This window comes from Mandrillus leucophaeus, unplaced genomic scaffold (assembly GCF_000951045.1).
Source record: "Mandrillus leucophaeus isolate KB7577 unplaced genomic scaffold, Mleu.le_1.0 Scaffold38, whole genome shotgun sequence".
In the NCBI taxonomy this organism is placed as follows: Eukaryota; Metazoa; Chordata; class Mammalia; order Primates; family Cercopithecidae; genus Mandrillus; species Mandrillus leucophaeus.
Window position 1 is genome coordinate 1,621,336 of NW_012104031.1, and position 15,497 is coordinate 1,636,832.

The following is a 15,497-nucleotide window of genomic DNA, read 5'->3' on the forward strand; positions in this document are numbered from 1 at the left end:
TTGGAACTCACTTCATATGTTTGAATATCGGGACCTTTGCTCCTAGTGCCTCCTATCTGTGCATTACTGGCCTGTGGATTCCAGCAACACTACCCCTGTGGATTTTCCAATGGCTTTATTGAAGTATAATTTGCATACCATCAAATTCAGCCATTTTTAGTGTACAGTGATTTTTAGTAAATTCCTCTGAATGTTTGTCTAACTTCCTATACAAGGTAGAATCATGCCGTCTCCCCTAGCTTGTGCCCTGCTGCCCTTGCTGTGTGACAACTTTTATCATCCTCTAGTGGACTGGTTTGGTTTTCTTTCTAACCTGTGAATCCCCACCTGCCCTCCCCCATAACTTTGTATTTGCAGCCCTCACATCTTTACAGTGCCTGGGATAAGGTCAGGGCTCTAGTTCATGCTCAATGGATAAGAGTTCCCTTGTGGCCAGGACAGAGGAGGTGAGGGAAGTCTTGAATACCCACCCTAATCTGTCAGGGTATAAGCAGCTCATCATATACACATGTATGTATATATATTAGATTGAACACTCTAGGCGTCACTCTTCTTGGTTTGTAGAATTCTAATCTGAGCTGGAGAGGAGGTTAGAGATTAGCTAGCCAGCAATCCTCAAACTTCAGCGTACATCAGAACCACCTGCATGGCTTGTTCAAACACAGGTGACTAGGGCCCACCCTCAGGGTTTCTGATTCTGGAGGTCTTGGGTGGGCCAAGGAACCGGCATTTCTAGCAAGTTTCCAGGTGATGTGAATTCTACTGGTCCATGGACTACAGTATGAGAACCGCTGCTCTAGCCCAACCCCCTCATTTTGCAGATGAGAAACCCAAGGCCTAGAGAAGGAAGAAGACACCATCCAAAGTCTGTCCCCAAGCCGGGAGTAGAGCCAGCCCTGTCCCATGCTGCGTCTACCAGCTCTGCTTCCCCCATCTGGCTTTGGAGATGAGTGAGGGGTGGAAGGCAGGAAGCAGTCTCTGAGAAACACTGTCCACTGGCCTGCCCTGGCAAGGCGGGGTGCAGAGGACTGCCCAGGGAGAGGTCTGTGGGACTGAGGAGGGGCACAGGAGAAGGCCTGGGAGAGGGAATGGCCAGGGCATTGGAGGAGGTGGCCAGGATGGCAAGCCATTGTCTTGCGGTTAGTGGGAAGGAAAGACAAACCCGCCTCGGGGCCTCAGCTGCAGCCATTTATCTCCAGGCTTCCTGGACAGCTGACAGAGGGAGCAGGCAGCGCCCCCGAGACCAGGACTCCTTCCACGGCTTGATTTATCTAGAGCTTCGTCTGGCAAACCTGCTGATGAAATGAGTCTCCTTTTCTCTCCGCCTCATCAATTTTCATTCTGATTTCATTTTCCTTTTCCGTTAGAAGGGGCTTGGCCTTTCTCCATGTTTAACTGGGCTGCTCCCCATTCTCTGCCTCCCTTTCTCCTCAGCCACCAGAGCCCAGCCCCTCTGACCAGGTCTCACTCACCCCCACCTGACCCTGCCCTGAGGGTCCTTTCCTCAGTACCTCTGACACTTGGAGGCAGGAAACCCAAACCTCCTTAACTAAGGCCTCATTCACCTCGAAAGCAGTGGTGCTTCCCTATATTCATCCAGGGCCATAAAGCCACTGTCCCTGTCCTCAAGCAGCTCGCAGTCTGAGAGAGAGAAGATGAGCGTCATATTTGATGTGAATTTTTTTTATTTCAACTTTTATTTTATGTACAGGGGGATCCATGTGCAGATTTGTTACTCAGGAATATTGCGTGACGCTGGGATTTGGAGTATGGCTCCTGTCACCCTGGTAGTGAGCATATACCTGATACGTAGGTTTTTAACCCCCGCCACACACACGCTGTAGTAGTCCACAGTGTCTGCTGGTCCTATATTTATGTCCATATGTGCTCAATACTTAACTCCCACTTATAGATGAGAAGATGTGGTATTTGGTTTTCTGTTCCTGCGTGAATTTGCTTAGGACAATGGCCTCCAGCTCCACCTACACTGCTGCAAAGGCCATGTTCTTTTGATGCCTGTGTAGTATTCCATGGTGCATATATTAGTTTGTTTTCACACTGCTGATAAAGACATACCTGAGACTGGGAAGAAAAAGAGGTTTAATTGGACTTATAGGTCCACATGACTGGGGAGGCCTCAGAATCATGGCAGGAGGTGAAAGGCACTTCTTACATGGTGGCGGCAAGAGAAAATGAGGAAGATGCAAAAGCAGAAACCCCTGATAAAACCATCAGATCTTGTGACACTTATTCCCACGAGAACAGTATGGGGGAAACTGCCCCCATGATTCAAATTATCTCCCACAGGTCCCTCCCACAACATGTGGGAATTATGGGGGTACAGTTCAAGAGGAGATTTGGGTGGGCACACAGCCAAATCATGTCAGTGTATACATAGCACATTTTCTTTGCGGATGTGGATTCTTGAGGGTGGAGGAAGGAGCAAGGAACTGATTATTTTGAGTTGGTGGTGGAGCCTGGTCGTCAGGGAAGACCACATAGGGGTACAGCATAAACTGTGACTTCAGAGATGGAAAGGAATTCCCCAGATACGCAGGTGAGGAAGGGGACTTGTGGGCAAGGTCCCTGCATGTGCGAAGGCATGGGACAGGAGAGACTATCGCTTGTATTGCTCTTGAGTCTTCCTTCCCCTTCCCCCGTGCCCTTGCCTCTGTTCCAGGGATCCACTGGGGCTAAAGGGATGTCTTGGGGCCCAGACTGCTGGAGGAGCCATGCTGCAGGGTCTGTTCAGCACCCCGACCTGACTCCTGATGCAGAGAGGTGGAGAAGCTCATGGGTCAGCACTGGGCTTGGCTGCCCATCTGAGGCTTGCAACTGTGGCCAGCGTGGAACGTCTATGGGAAGCCATCAGCTGGGACATTTAGAATTCTTCTGGTAGGGGAGGGGCACTCTCGACCCTTCTGGAGAGCATGTGGGGAAGCAGAGAAGCTGCTCCCCTAAGCCAGGAGGAGCTGGTGCTGAGTTGTTTATTGGGTGAGCGTTGTGTCCAACACCAGTGATCTTTAAATGAACTGAGTCCTAGAGCCGTCCTGACGACTAGAACTAGGATCCCGGTTGGAGACTGCAGGGAGTGCTTATAGTTGACATCAGACAGGGCAGCTCTGTTAGGAAGGAGTGTCACCTGCACTGGGAAGGTTCCAAGGAAGAGGCTGCCCACCTAAGAGACTGAGTACCCTGATAGGCCAGCCTGATGCTGGCCTAGTACAAAGGTGGTCTCGAAGCCCTGCCAGAGAAATGTGCCTCTAAGAAATCAAAGTGGATAAAAAGGGCAGGAAACTCTAATGAGCACCAGGCACTCTCTAGACATCTTTTTCAGATTCCCCCTCGCTATGAGGCAGGTCTGTCTCCATCTTGCAGATGAGAATCTCAGTGAGGAGGTTCAGGATCACACAGCCAGCATAGGACTCTGGTGCCACACTGTCTCTAAAGCCCGCCATTCAACCACTCGCCTACGCTCTCAGAGAGGTCAGTGGAACCTGCGGGATTTCTGGAAGGGGAGCCGGAAAGAGCTTCAGAAGGGTGAAGACTGTCATAGGAGCATGGCAAATCCAGAGGCAAGAACTTGAGTCAGAGAAGAATGCCCTCTTCACCTGGGGGCCAGTGACCAAGGAAGGGCTGAAGAGGCCATGCCTGTAGTGACCCGGGTATTGCCCAGGGAACACAGGCTCTGGGATGATGCTTGTCTCCTTCCTGTCAGGAAGGAAGGAGGCAGAGGGTCTGAGCCCAGACACTGCCCACCCCATAGGCAATGGAGCCACCTGAGCTCTGAGACAGCCAGCCCCCTCCCCACTTACCTTGCCTGCCTTGCCTTTATCTTCTTCCCTCCCTCCCTCTTTCTTTCCTTCTCCTGATATTCTCTGAGCTACCACTGTGTCTAGACTGTTGGAAGAACTGGCAACTTGGAGTACAGTTCCTGCCTCAGAGGAGCTCACAGTCTGGTCGGGGAGACAGCCAGCCAGCCAGTTTAGGATGGAGGCACACTAGGGCATCATGGGAGCCCAGGAGATGGTGCAGGGGGTCAGAAAAGTTTCCTCTGAGGATCAGCAAAAGCCTGTCAGCAAGTGGCAGTGAGATGCAGCCTGGAGCTGCCTCCGTGCCCCCAGCAGGCTGGCTCGGCTCCCCTGCAGGCTTTTTTGGTGCAGTGCACGCAGACGGCAATGACTCTGTGCTACCTACTGGCACCTTCCACTCCTAATTAAGAAATAATGAGGCAGGCTGCCTTCCAGGCAGCAGAGCTCTAACACTCTCTGCTTGGGCCAGCCAGGAGACCTGGGAAGACAGAGATTCCTGCCTGGGGACAGTCCCTCCCCTCCCAGGCCCAACAAGGGGGGTTTCCTGGAACCCTGACCCCTCTCATCCCAGAAAGGAGGGGAGGGCAAGTATGAAAAAAGAAGCCTCACCTTTGCCCAGCAGATGCCCTCCAGTCCCTTCCCACCATGACAGCCCTGGAGGTCAGGTGAGCGCTGGCACCGAAATCATGGAACTGGCAAGGGCTGGTGATGGGGTTCAGATCCTGGCTCCTCTACACGCTCGCTGTGGGACCTCAGTCCGGCCCCTTAGCTTTGTGGAGCTTAGGTTTCTCATCTGGAAAGTATGTCCCTCGCAGAAGGATGGGATGAGGAATATAAAGTGGCTAGCAAATAGAAGTCCTGGTACATGGAAGACACTCAGGAATGCCACATCTTTCCTCTGAGACTTTGCTTTCTGTTAGCATCCCAGTGGTGTCAACTAGAGTTGAAGGGACTCATTTTCCCCAAAGAGAGATTCTCAGGGTAATGGTTTTCAAGCTTTTATAGCTACAGCCCAAGGCAAAAAAAAAAAAAAAGAAAGAAAAGAAAAAGCCTTGTATCATGTCCCAGTGCACAAATGTGTGTGTGTAAAATAGCAGGGGGAGCATCTCAAAACAATGCTTAGTCTGGCTGCATACAATGCAGTCTGATATTCTCTATCATTTTTTTAATGTAGATCGTGACCCACGTTAAATTGTTTTCATGACCTACTAATGGGTTGTGATTCACAGTTCCCGGCAGAGTACCCCTCAGTCCTGCAAGGGAAAGTGCATGACACTAGGCTCTAGGGACACAAAAATCCATAGCAAACCATCCATTCCTCGAGCAGCTCTCAGCCTGGTTAGGAAGACAGACTCACGGCCTAACAGTGAGGAAGCTGCCACTGTGGTTTGTTCAGAGAGTCTCGGGGGCAGCTGTGGGAGGAACCACTCTTCTCTAAGGGAAAGCGTCACAGGGGAGGTGGCATTTGGGATGGGTTTTCACAGCGGAAGAGAAGTTGAAGAGTTGAAGTTGGGGAAGGGCGTGGCAGGCAGAGTGAGAGGCCCGAGCTGTGGAAGGAAAAATAGCCAGAGTGCGGCGTGTCTGGGAATGAGAGGCAGTGAGGGAAGTGTGGCTCACTCGGGTGAGCAGGAGAGCCTGAAAGAAAGAGGCCACCGTACGGGACAAGGCCAGAAGTGGAAAGAGAAGGTTAAGTGTGAGCATTTTGATGAGGGGTGTGAGGTGGGAGAGGGCAGATGAAGAGGATGGGCATTTCCAGCCTTTGGTGGACGATGGTGCTGATGGCAATGGGAACAATGCAGCACGGCTAGATGGTGGGAGGAGATGTTGTGTTTAGGACAACAGAGTGGGAGGAGCCTCTGAGACTGCCGAGTAGAGTGGCCCAGGGGACGGGTGGTTAGTGCAGGTCTGGGCCCCTCCTTCCTGGCCACCCCCAATCCATCCTCTTGCCTAGTGTCCTGGAACTCTGTGATGAGAAGGCCTAGGGGGCACAGGGGCCAGGAGGTCACCCACATCATCCTTCCTCAAGGTAGCATGGCACTCCCAGGCCCAGGCCATGAGGATGCTGCCCAGAGCTGAGCCCCAAAGCTGAGAGCAATTTTTAGATATGGGAACTCTAGAAAGAGAGAGAAGAATCAGCCTCTCTTCCTGGAGATCACAGGTTAAACATAAGACGGAGAAGCTATAGCCCACTTTGAAGTAGGAGGAGGAATGAAGTGGATTTAAAGTTCCTTAATGCCAGAGTAACCTAATTCCAAAGACCCTGGTCCTAACTTGTCGTGGAAAACGAAGGGGAATTCTGGGTTTTCGAGATGAAACTGCTTGGTGGCGATAGAAGTTGGGATGGTGGTTAGCTCCAGGTTGGGGCTGGATATTGACTGGGAAGGGGCAGGTACCTAGGAAGCTTCTGGAGTGCTGGGAATGTGTATGTCTTGATTTGGGTGGTGGTTGCACTTGTACCTATGCATGTTGGGATCAGGGACATTTATGTACTCTCCTGTCCATATGTTATGCCTCAACAATATTTTTTAAAGTTTATTACAAAAATTGAGAAGTGAGAAGTATTAGGTATTAGTATTAAAAGTAATGGCCAAAACCGCAATTACTTTTGCGCCAACCCAATGCATGATAAGATGAAAGGAGAGGCCACAATGCTGGGAAGCAATGGAGGGAACTAACAGGCACTTCGTGCACCTTACATCCCATACTCCTCACAGCAGTTCCAGAAGGGATGCAGGCATTATCCCCGTTTCCCAGCTCAGGGATTTGGGGCTCGAAAAATTAAATACTTTGCCCAAGGTCACACAGTGAGCAGCAGAGCCAGGCTCACGCCCCATCACTCCTCCTTCACATAAGTTATTTATGGAATTAGACTCTGGAAGAGCAGATAAACGCTGAGGCTGAGGTCTCCTCCAGCTCTGAGGTTTCCTCCAGCTCTGAGGTTCTGGTTATGTGTGATTAAATGGGAAGTGGGAGTGAGGGGCCAGGCTCACCTCCCAGGAGGAGCTGGAGGCCAGGTATGCAGATGGAGGACTGGCCTTCCTCACCCTCAGCATCCCTCCCACCCAGCGCTTATCTGCTGGTGAGGAGGCTGGAGTTTATCAACGCTACACTCAATTATGCCGCCCATCTGTCTCCGCAGCTTTGGGGGGAGAGGGATGTCCTGGCACTGAAGCAGCCAAGGCCAGGCAATCGATCACCGCCTGCCACCCGCCCTCCGGACCCTCAGCTCCCAGGGGGCTGGGCAGGGAACCGCCAGGGAGAGGAGGGAGGAGGAGAGGAGAGGAGACTCTGTGTCCACCAATACCAGTCAGGAGCACTGGGGCTGTGCTGGGGCCCGGGCCTGAGAAGCAGGGAAGGGAGAAAGCACCGACAGCTTCTCCAAAACTCTTCCTTCAGACCTTTGCCAAAGGTCTTAGTTTAATCAGGAGCGTAGCGGATTAATTCCACAGTTTCTGCTAAATCCACAGAAACAGCCTGGAGGACATAGGCCTGACAGGGTTTGCAGCACCAGCCCTTCCAAGAGAGAAACTTGCCCTTGGAGTGGGCAACCAACCCTGCTTCTTGGAATACAGCTCTAGGGCTTTTGTCTCCTGTCACTGAAGCCCACAGCTGGCCAGCAGTCACTGTGCAAAAAGCAGCCCACAGCCCCCATTCAGAAGGCAGGCTGAGGTCTGTGTGCAGCAGCTGGCTCTGTTTGTCCCTGTGGTTCCAGGCCCAGCCACACACACACAGGAACAGTGTCCTTCCCCACACTGTCCCCCAAGGGGGTCGTTCTAGGCAGGAGTCAAGGAACAGGAGCTGAGGGGCCCAGCCGGGGACAGGTGGGGTGGAGGACCTGAGGACCCAGGTTTTCTCTGAAGGGATTTGCAACTGAGGCAGCCTTGCCCTCTGCTCCTGTAAAACAGGCGCTGATCCGCGTTGGCTGGGCTGGTGAGGCAGGCGGTAGAGTCAAAGACCCTGGGTTTGAATCCTGACCCCACTGCATAGAAGCTGTGCAACCTCTGATGAATCACTTCATGTTTCTCTCAGTTGCCTCCCTGGCAAAATGGGGCTAAATAATCCCTTCTTGCCCACATGCAGGGTTGTTGGGGGGATTAAATGCAATGCGTGTTCTCTACGCATTTCACTATAGCCACTCTCAAGCACCTGCTACATGCTCAATCCTACACTTGGTGCTCTGAGGACACAAAAAGCATGTAAGATATGGCCCCTGCCTCAGGCCGCTTGGAATCCAGTTGGGGAAAGTATACACGTGACAGTCTGAACTCCTGATCACCCCTGGAGATTACAGATGAAAGACAGTTAGCTTTCTCTGCAGCTCCCCGATAGAAACTGCTCATCAGCCTGCATGAGCGGGCCATGTGCGAGGCAGCCTTAGATGGTGATGGCAGGTGAGTGGGCAGCTCTGAGCTGCATCCTGGAAAGGGCTGCATGCTCAGCAGTGAGGGGGTGGACTTGCCTGGGCCTTTGCCAAGCCTTGGGGTCAGAGGTGCCGTGTGAGCATGAGTCTTCAAGTCACTGCCTCTGGATCCTAAGGCCCAGCCCCAGGCTCCTAGCCCAGGAGCCACAACCTCTGCCTCCTCCACCCAGCCCAACCAGGGGAGGGAAGGAAGGGGCAGCAGTCTCGGGTGGAGGGGAAAGGCAAGTGCCTGGAGGGTTTCAATTAAGTTTTAAATGGTTCCTTGATCCCCTCAGTGCAGTTGAGCACTGACTGAGCGCTTAGAACCAAGTGTTGATGAAGAAGGGAAACTGGACTCAGGTAGGGTCTAAAAGTCAGGGAGATGCTGGGGCCCAGCTGAAGACCCCTCTCCACCTCCTCCAGCCCTCACCCTTCTCTCCACTTGGGAAAGGTCTTGGGCTCTCCTAGTCGTTTTGTGTTTTTGAACCTGCCTCCCCAATTAGCATGGCACTTGCTAACTTATTGAGCCCTAGGAGCCAACTTCTACTGTCCCCTAAGAAGTCCTAGAGCTGGAGAACCTCCTAACCCTGAGGGATGACTGGAGCTGGAAGGGAGCTAACATCTGTCCAGTTCTTTCTGTGTGCAACACGCTCATTTAACTCCAGTGACAATCTCATGTAACACAGAAGGAAATGGTTGCTCAGAGCAGTCAAGTAGCTTTGCCTCAGGTGCTTGGGTAGTGAGTGGTAGGGCCGAGATTTGGGTCCTGATCTATTTGCTGATGGGTCTGCTCTCTCACAGCAGGTCTAGGTGGCAGTCAGTGGTCTCTGGTATGTAAGTGTGGCATGACTACCGGCCATAGATCCAGTTCCACAACAGGGACCTCTCGGAGACTCAGCTTGTTCCCTCCTTCCTTTTCACCCACATAGAACACCACAAAATTCCCTCCCCACTTCCTGACCCCCATACACTGGCTTGGGTAGCTGGGTTCCCCTTGGACATGTATGCAGGCATGCAGGCATGTGTGCATGTGTGTTTGTTTACCTTGAGTTTTACGTGTCAGTGCACACACACCCCTACGCAAAACCTCTATGCCTTTTAAGTCACGGTTGTTTTTCCCACCTTCAGAAATAGCTGCAGGGGAAAGTGGGAAGTAGTCAAATGTAAATAGGCTTGCTGTGTTCCTGCTCAGGGAAGGGGACCCTGCCTCCAACTACTCCCCTCCCAAGCCCTAGCATCCTGGAAGCAGGATGAGATAGGCAAAGAACCCCTCTGGCCCACTGAGAGGTACCTGCCTGGATAGTGGCAGGAGACATAGTTCCAAGCTTTTTGCAGCTACCTGGTAAGGAGTCATCACCCCAGGGGACAAGAACAGACACATGGCCTGCAACTTTGGCAGTCAGTACATCCCAGACCCTCCAGAGGCCCAGGGCAGAGTCAGACCAGACAGACCTGGGAGTACAGATGTGAAGTGTAAACGGCACACAGCCCCCTGGACTTGAGTTGATTCTTGTATCTTGCTGCTCGCCAGCTATGTGACTTGAGCCAAGTTCTTTAACCTCTTCAGGACCTCAGTCTCTTAACCTGCAAACTGGAGGTATGAGTGCTTATCTCATATACCTGTTATGAAGGTCATGTGAAAAAAGACATTCAGAGTCTTTGAAGAGTCCTGAGCAATGGTGGGTGCTCAGTAAGTGTTTGTGCATTTCCTTGACACTTGTAGCTAAAAACTTACCTGGAATCAGATTCCCACTCAGGAGTCAGAACAGGCTTAAGAAGGCAACATAGTCTGGCCCCTTTTTGTTTCCATCTTTGGTTCTAGGCCAAGGCTATACTTGCCTCCATGGCCCTGGGATCTAAGAGAGAAACTGGATAGGTTCCTCACACTCAGGATGGAGGAAACAGCAGTGGCTCGGATTCTCGATTGGAGGGGTGATGTCCAATCTCCTGGGGAAAGGAGCTCTGGAGTCACAGAGATTGATTCATACAATCAGCACACACTGGGCACCCATCCTGTACTACAGGCACAAGAGGCAAGACAGGTCTCTAGTTAGAGGTGTTTTCCCATGGTGTGGTGAGAACTGTGACAGTAGGAAGCGTGAGTACTTTAAGAGCATAAAGCCAGCCCCTTAGCCAGGTGGGGAGGTTTTGGAGAAGCCTTCTGCAGGTGGTGACTGAAGTTAAAGTTGAGCGTTGAAGAACAAGTAGGAATTGTCTGGAAGACAATGAGGAGGAGACATCAGAAGGGTGGCATGTCACGGTAACCTCAGGTTTGTGTGCAGCGGGTAAGTGGGGTGGTGACAAGAGAAGCCAGGTGAAGGGGCCGGGTCACAGAAGGCCTTACCTGCACAGCTGAGGAGCTCAGACCCAGGCTTCTTAACTCCACTGCCTCCTGCTGGGCAACTCTGCCAGGCTGTTGGGAAAGGAGAAAACCTCCTGCCTCCAGGGTGAGGAAGTTGGCAAACACCACAGCAGTATCCCCACCCGGAGGATCCTAGGCAGCAGAACACCCCAGCCTGCCTGGATGTGGACCAGGTCTGCTGCCTTTCACCTCTAGAGTCCTGGGGAGCCCATCCCAGGTTTTAGAAGCTGTTGTACTTATTTCCACCAATCCTCACCCACCTCCCACTTACACTGCCAGAGGAATTTCTGGAAACTTACCATTTTATCTTCCATTTACCCAGTGAGCCAAGGAGGCTGGGAGGAAAGAGGTAAGAAAGGTTAGAGAACCTACCTTACATCTCTCTGGGCTCAGAAGGACTCTGAAGATAACAATAATTTCAGCCCATCCACTCTCCTTGCCTCTCAAACACACAACGTGCATGTGCGCGTGCACACACACACACACACACAGACACAGACACACACCTTCCTCTCCTTCACTGAAGACTCACAGTCACTTGCCCTGTGAGCAGGTCATAGAAAAGGACACTAAAGCCTTGAGGACGGTCCTGGCCATGACCTCTGCAGCTCTTTTGGCTTGTTGAGTCAAAAAATATGGGAGGGGCCAGGCGCAGTGACTCACACCTGTAATCCCAGCACTTTGGGAGACTGAGGTGGGCAGATCACTTGAGGTCAGGAGTTCAAGACCAGCCTGGCCCACATGGAGAAACTCCGTCTCTACTAAAAATACAAAAGTTAGCCAGGGGTGGTGGCACATGCCTGTAATCCCAGCTATTTGGGAGGCTGAGCCAAGAGAATCGCTTGAATCCAGGAGGCGGAGGATGCAGTGAGCTGAGTGTGCCACTGCACTCCAGCCTGGGTGACAGAATGAGACTCTGTTTTAAACAAACAAACAAACATGGGAGGAGGGGTAGATACTGCTTCTCTGCAACCTCCTTAACTCTGCATCCTCTTCTTCCAGGGCTGCCCCTAATGGGGCCTGGCAATGAGTGAGCAGGCCCAGCCCCAGTGGACAAGGAAGACAAGCCATATCCAGGAGGGCAAGAAGTGACACCTGGTGTAGAATGACTGCTCTGGGAGGGTGGTTCCTTGGGCCCTGGCAGGGTTGCTGACCCTTACCCTGCAAAACACGAAGAGCAGGACTCCAGACTCTTCTCGTGAATGGTCCCCTGCCCTGCAGCTCCACCATGAGGCTCCTCGTGGCCCCCCTCTTGCTAGCTTGGGTGGCTGGTGCCACTGCCGCTGTGCCCGTGGTACCCTGGCGTGTGCCCTGCCCCCCTCAGTGTGCCTGCCAGATCCGGCCCTGGTATACGCCCCGCTCATCCTACCGTGAGGCTACCACTGTGGACTGCAATGACCTATTCCTGACGGCGGTCCCCCCAGCGCTCCCCGCAGGCACACAGACCCTGCTCCTGCAGAGCAACAGCATTGTCCGTGTGGACCAGAGTGAGCTGGGCTACCTGGCCAATCTCACAGAGCTGGACCTCTCCCAGAACAGCTTTTCGGATGCCCGAGACTGTGATTTCCATGCCCTGCCCCAGCTGCTGAGCCTGCACCTAGAGGAGAACCAGCTGACCCGGCTGGAGGACCACAGCTTTGCAGGGCTGGCCAGCCTACAGGAACTCTATCTCAACCACAACCAGCTCTACCGCATTGCCCCCAGGGCCTTTTCCGGCCTCAGCAACTTGCTGAGGCTGCACCTCAACTCCAACCTGCTGAGGGCCATTGACAGCCGCTGGTTCGAAATGCTGCCCAACTTGGAGATACTCATGATTGGCGGCAACAAGGTAGATGCCATCCTGGACATGAACTTCCGGCCCCTGGCCAACCTGCGTAGCCTGGTGCTAGCAGGCATGAACCTGCGGGAGATCTCCGACTATGCCCTGGAGGGGCTGCAAAGCCTAGAGAGCCTCTCCTTCTACGACAACCAGCTGGCCCGGGTGCCCAGGCGGGCACTGGAACAGGTGCCCGGGCTCAAGTTCCTAGACCTCAACAAGAACCCGCTCCAGCGAGTAGGGCCGGGGGACTTTGCCAACATGCTGCACCTCAAGGAGCTGGGGCTGAACAACATGGAGGAGCTGGTCTCCATCGACAAGTTCGCCCTGGTGAACCTCCCCGAGCTGACCAAGCTGGATATCACCAATAACCCACGGCTGTCCTTCATCCACCCCCGCGCCTTCCACCACCTGCCCCAGATGGAGACCCTCATGCTCAACAACAACGCTCTCAGTGCCTTGCATCAGCAGACGGTGGAGTCCCTGCCCAACCTGCAGGAGGTAGGTCTCCACGGCAACCCCATCCGCTGTGACTGTGTCATCCGCTGGGCCAATGCCACGGGCACCCGTGTCCGCTTCATCGAGCCGCAATCCACCCTATGCGCGGAGCCTCCGGACCTCCAGCGCCGCCCAGTCCGTGAGGTGCCCTTCCGGGAGATGACGGACCACTGTTTGCCCCTCATCTCCCCCCGAAGCTTCCCCCCAAGCCTCCAAGTAGCCAGCGGAGAGAGCATGGTGCTGCATTGCCGGGCACTGGCCGAACCCGAACCCGAGATCTACTGGGTCACTCCAGCCGGGTTTCGACTGACACCTGCCCATGCAGGCAGGAGGTACCGGGTGTACCCCGAGGGGACCCTGGAGCTGCGAAGGGTGACAGCGGAAGAGGCAGGGCTGTACACCTGTGTGGCCCAGAACCTGGTGGGGGCTGACACTAAGACGGTTAGTGTGGTTGTGGGCCGTGCTCTCCTCCAGCCAGGCAGGGACGAAGGACGGGGGCTGGAGCTCCGGGTGCAGGAGACCCACCCCTATCACATCCTGCTATCTTGGGTCACCCCACCCAACACAGTGTCCACCAACCTCACCTGGTCCAGCGCCTCCTCCCTCCGGGGCCAGGGGGCCACAGCTCTGGCCCGCCTGCCTCGGGGAACCCACAGCTACAACATTACCCGCCTCCTTCAGGCCACAGAGTACTGGGCCTGCCTGCAAGTGGCCTTTGCTGATGCCCACACCCAGTTGGCTTGTGTATGGGCCAGGACCAAAGAGGCCACTTCTTGCCACAGAGCCTTAGGGGACCGTCCTGGGCTCATTGCCATCCTGGCTCTCGCTGTCCTCCTCCTGGCAGCTGGGCTAGCGGCCCACCTTGGCACAGGCCAACCCAGGAAGGGGGTGGGTGGGAGGCGGCCTCTCCCTCCAGCGTGGGCTTTCTGGGGCTGGAGTGCCCCTTCTGTCCGGGTTGTGTCTGCTCCCCTCGTCCTGCCCTGGAATCCAGGGAGGAAGCTGCCTAGCTCCTCAGAAGGGGAGACACTGTCACCACCATTGTCTCAAAATTCTTGAAGCTCAGCCTGTTCTCAGCAGTAGAGAAACCACTAGGACTACTTTTTACCAAAAGAGAAGCAGTCTGGGCCAGATGCCCTGCCAGGAAAGGGACATGGACCCACGTGCTTGAGGCCTGGCAGCTGGGCCAAGACAGATGGGGCTTTATGGCCCTGGGGGTGCTTCTGCGGCCTCCACAAAGTTGTCCTTACCTCCTAGGGGCACCTCTGCTGCCATTCTGAGGAACATCTCCAAGGAACAGGAGGGACTCTGGCTAGAGCCTCCTGCCTCCCCATCTTCTCCCTGCCCAGAGGCTCCTGGGCCTGGCTTGGCTGTCCCCCGCCTGTGTCCCCGGGCTGCACCCCTTCCTCTTCTCTTTCTCTGTACAGTCTCAGTCGCTTGCTCTTGTGCCTCCTGGGCAAGGGCTAAAGGAGGCCTCTCCATCTCACCTCGGGGAGGCTGCCCTCAATGTGGGAGTGACCGCAGCCAGATCCGAAGGACATTTGGGAGAGGGATGCCCAGGAACGCCTCATCTCAGCAGCCCGGGCTCGGCATTCCGAAGCTGACTTTCTATAGGCAATTTTGTACCTTTGTGGAGAAATGTGTCACCTCCCCCAACCCAATTCACTCTTTTCTCCTGTTTTGTAAAAAATAAAAGTAAATAATAACAATAATACGGGGGAAAGGAATGAAAGGAAAATAATCCTCTGAGTACTGAGTGCAGTTAAGGAGCTCTGCTCTGGAATCTCCTCGGAGCCAGCTGGGCATGGCGACCAGCTGGGATATGAGAAGATGGACAAGAAAAGGGACAGGGTGAAAAAGGGGACAGTTTTTCCTTTTCAGTTTGAATTCTGGCCCCTGGGCCTGCTTCTGGCCCCCAAGAGTCTCTGTGGCTGTGACAATGACCAGAGTGAGGAAGGGAGGGAGGCAGAGCACAGGAGGCAAGGAGAGGGGTGGGAGAGAACCATGGAGACAAACCCTGAGATGGGGAGAGCGGAAATTTCCATCACCAAATGCTGTCACCCCTTCTCCTTCTCTGATAAGCAATTAACATGCCAGAGCATAGGAAGCACTTCCCAGCCTATTTCTAATTAAACAAACCCAAGAGGCAGAGTCATGCAGAGAATTGCAAATCATCAAGACAGCAAGAACTTTGGCTCGCTAGGGCAGGAGCAGGGCGTGGGGTGATAGAGGATTTAGGGAGAGGAGGGCTATGGGATAAGGAAATTACTGCATTTTATCTGTCTGTTTCATTTCAGTATAATTTGCAATGAGCATGGTTTGCTTTTTTAGTTTTTTTCGTTTTTAAACTGATTGAGTTATTAGGACTACATGTGAAGAGGAACATCTGTTGGGAAGCCATCAGAGCCAAGGGCAGAGGGGCCACTGTGGGCCCATCAAGGGGCCGTGCCAGAGCCAGAGGCCACTGAGCCACCGCTCTCCGTTTCTGAGATAGGCTGGGAAGGGAATGGGTTTCCTGAGGCTGACAGAAAGCAATGCACATTTGGAGGGTCCCCCTGTGTTACCGACTACATTTGGCAGACTTGTTGGAAGCAGATCCTAAGCCACCATGAA

The 15,497-nt window shown here is 53.6% G+C and overlaps 1 protein-coding gene across 5 annotated transcripts in view; it reads left to right on the forward strand.

Moving 5' to 3' along the window:
• The window catches only part of LRRN2 (leucine rich repeat neuronal 2), a 96,302-nt gene extending 81,677 nt beyond the window's left edge, over positions 1–14,625 (forward strand). For 4 of the 5 annotated variants that reach the window (XM_011990435.1, XM_011990432.1, XM_011990433.1 and 1 more), the window contains one exon: positions 11,576–14,625. In XM_011990435.1, coding sequence (XP_011845825.1) covers positions 11,802–13,943 — 2,142 coding nt within the window. In that variant the 5' untranslated portion in view covers positions 11,576–11,801 and the 3' untranslated portion in view covers positions 13,944–14,625. Of the gene's footprint in view, positions 1–10,141; positions 10,245–11,575 lie in introns of those variants that run through there. The other variant, XM_011990434.1, reaches the window with a different exon arrangement.
• The last annotated feature ends 872 nt before the right edge of the window (positions 14,626–15,497 follow it).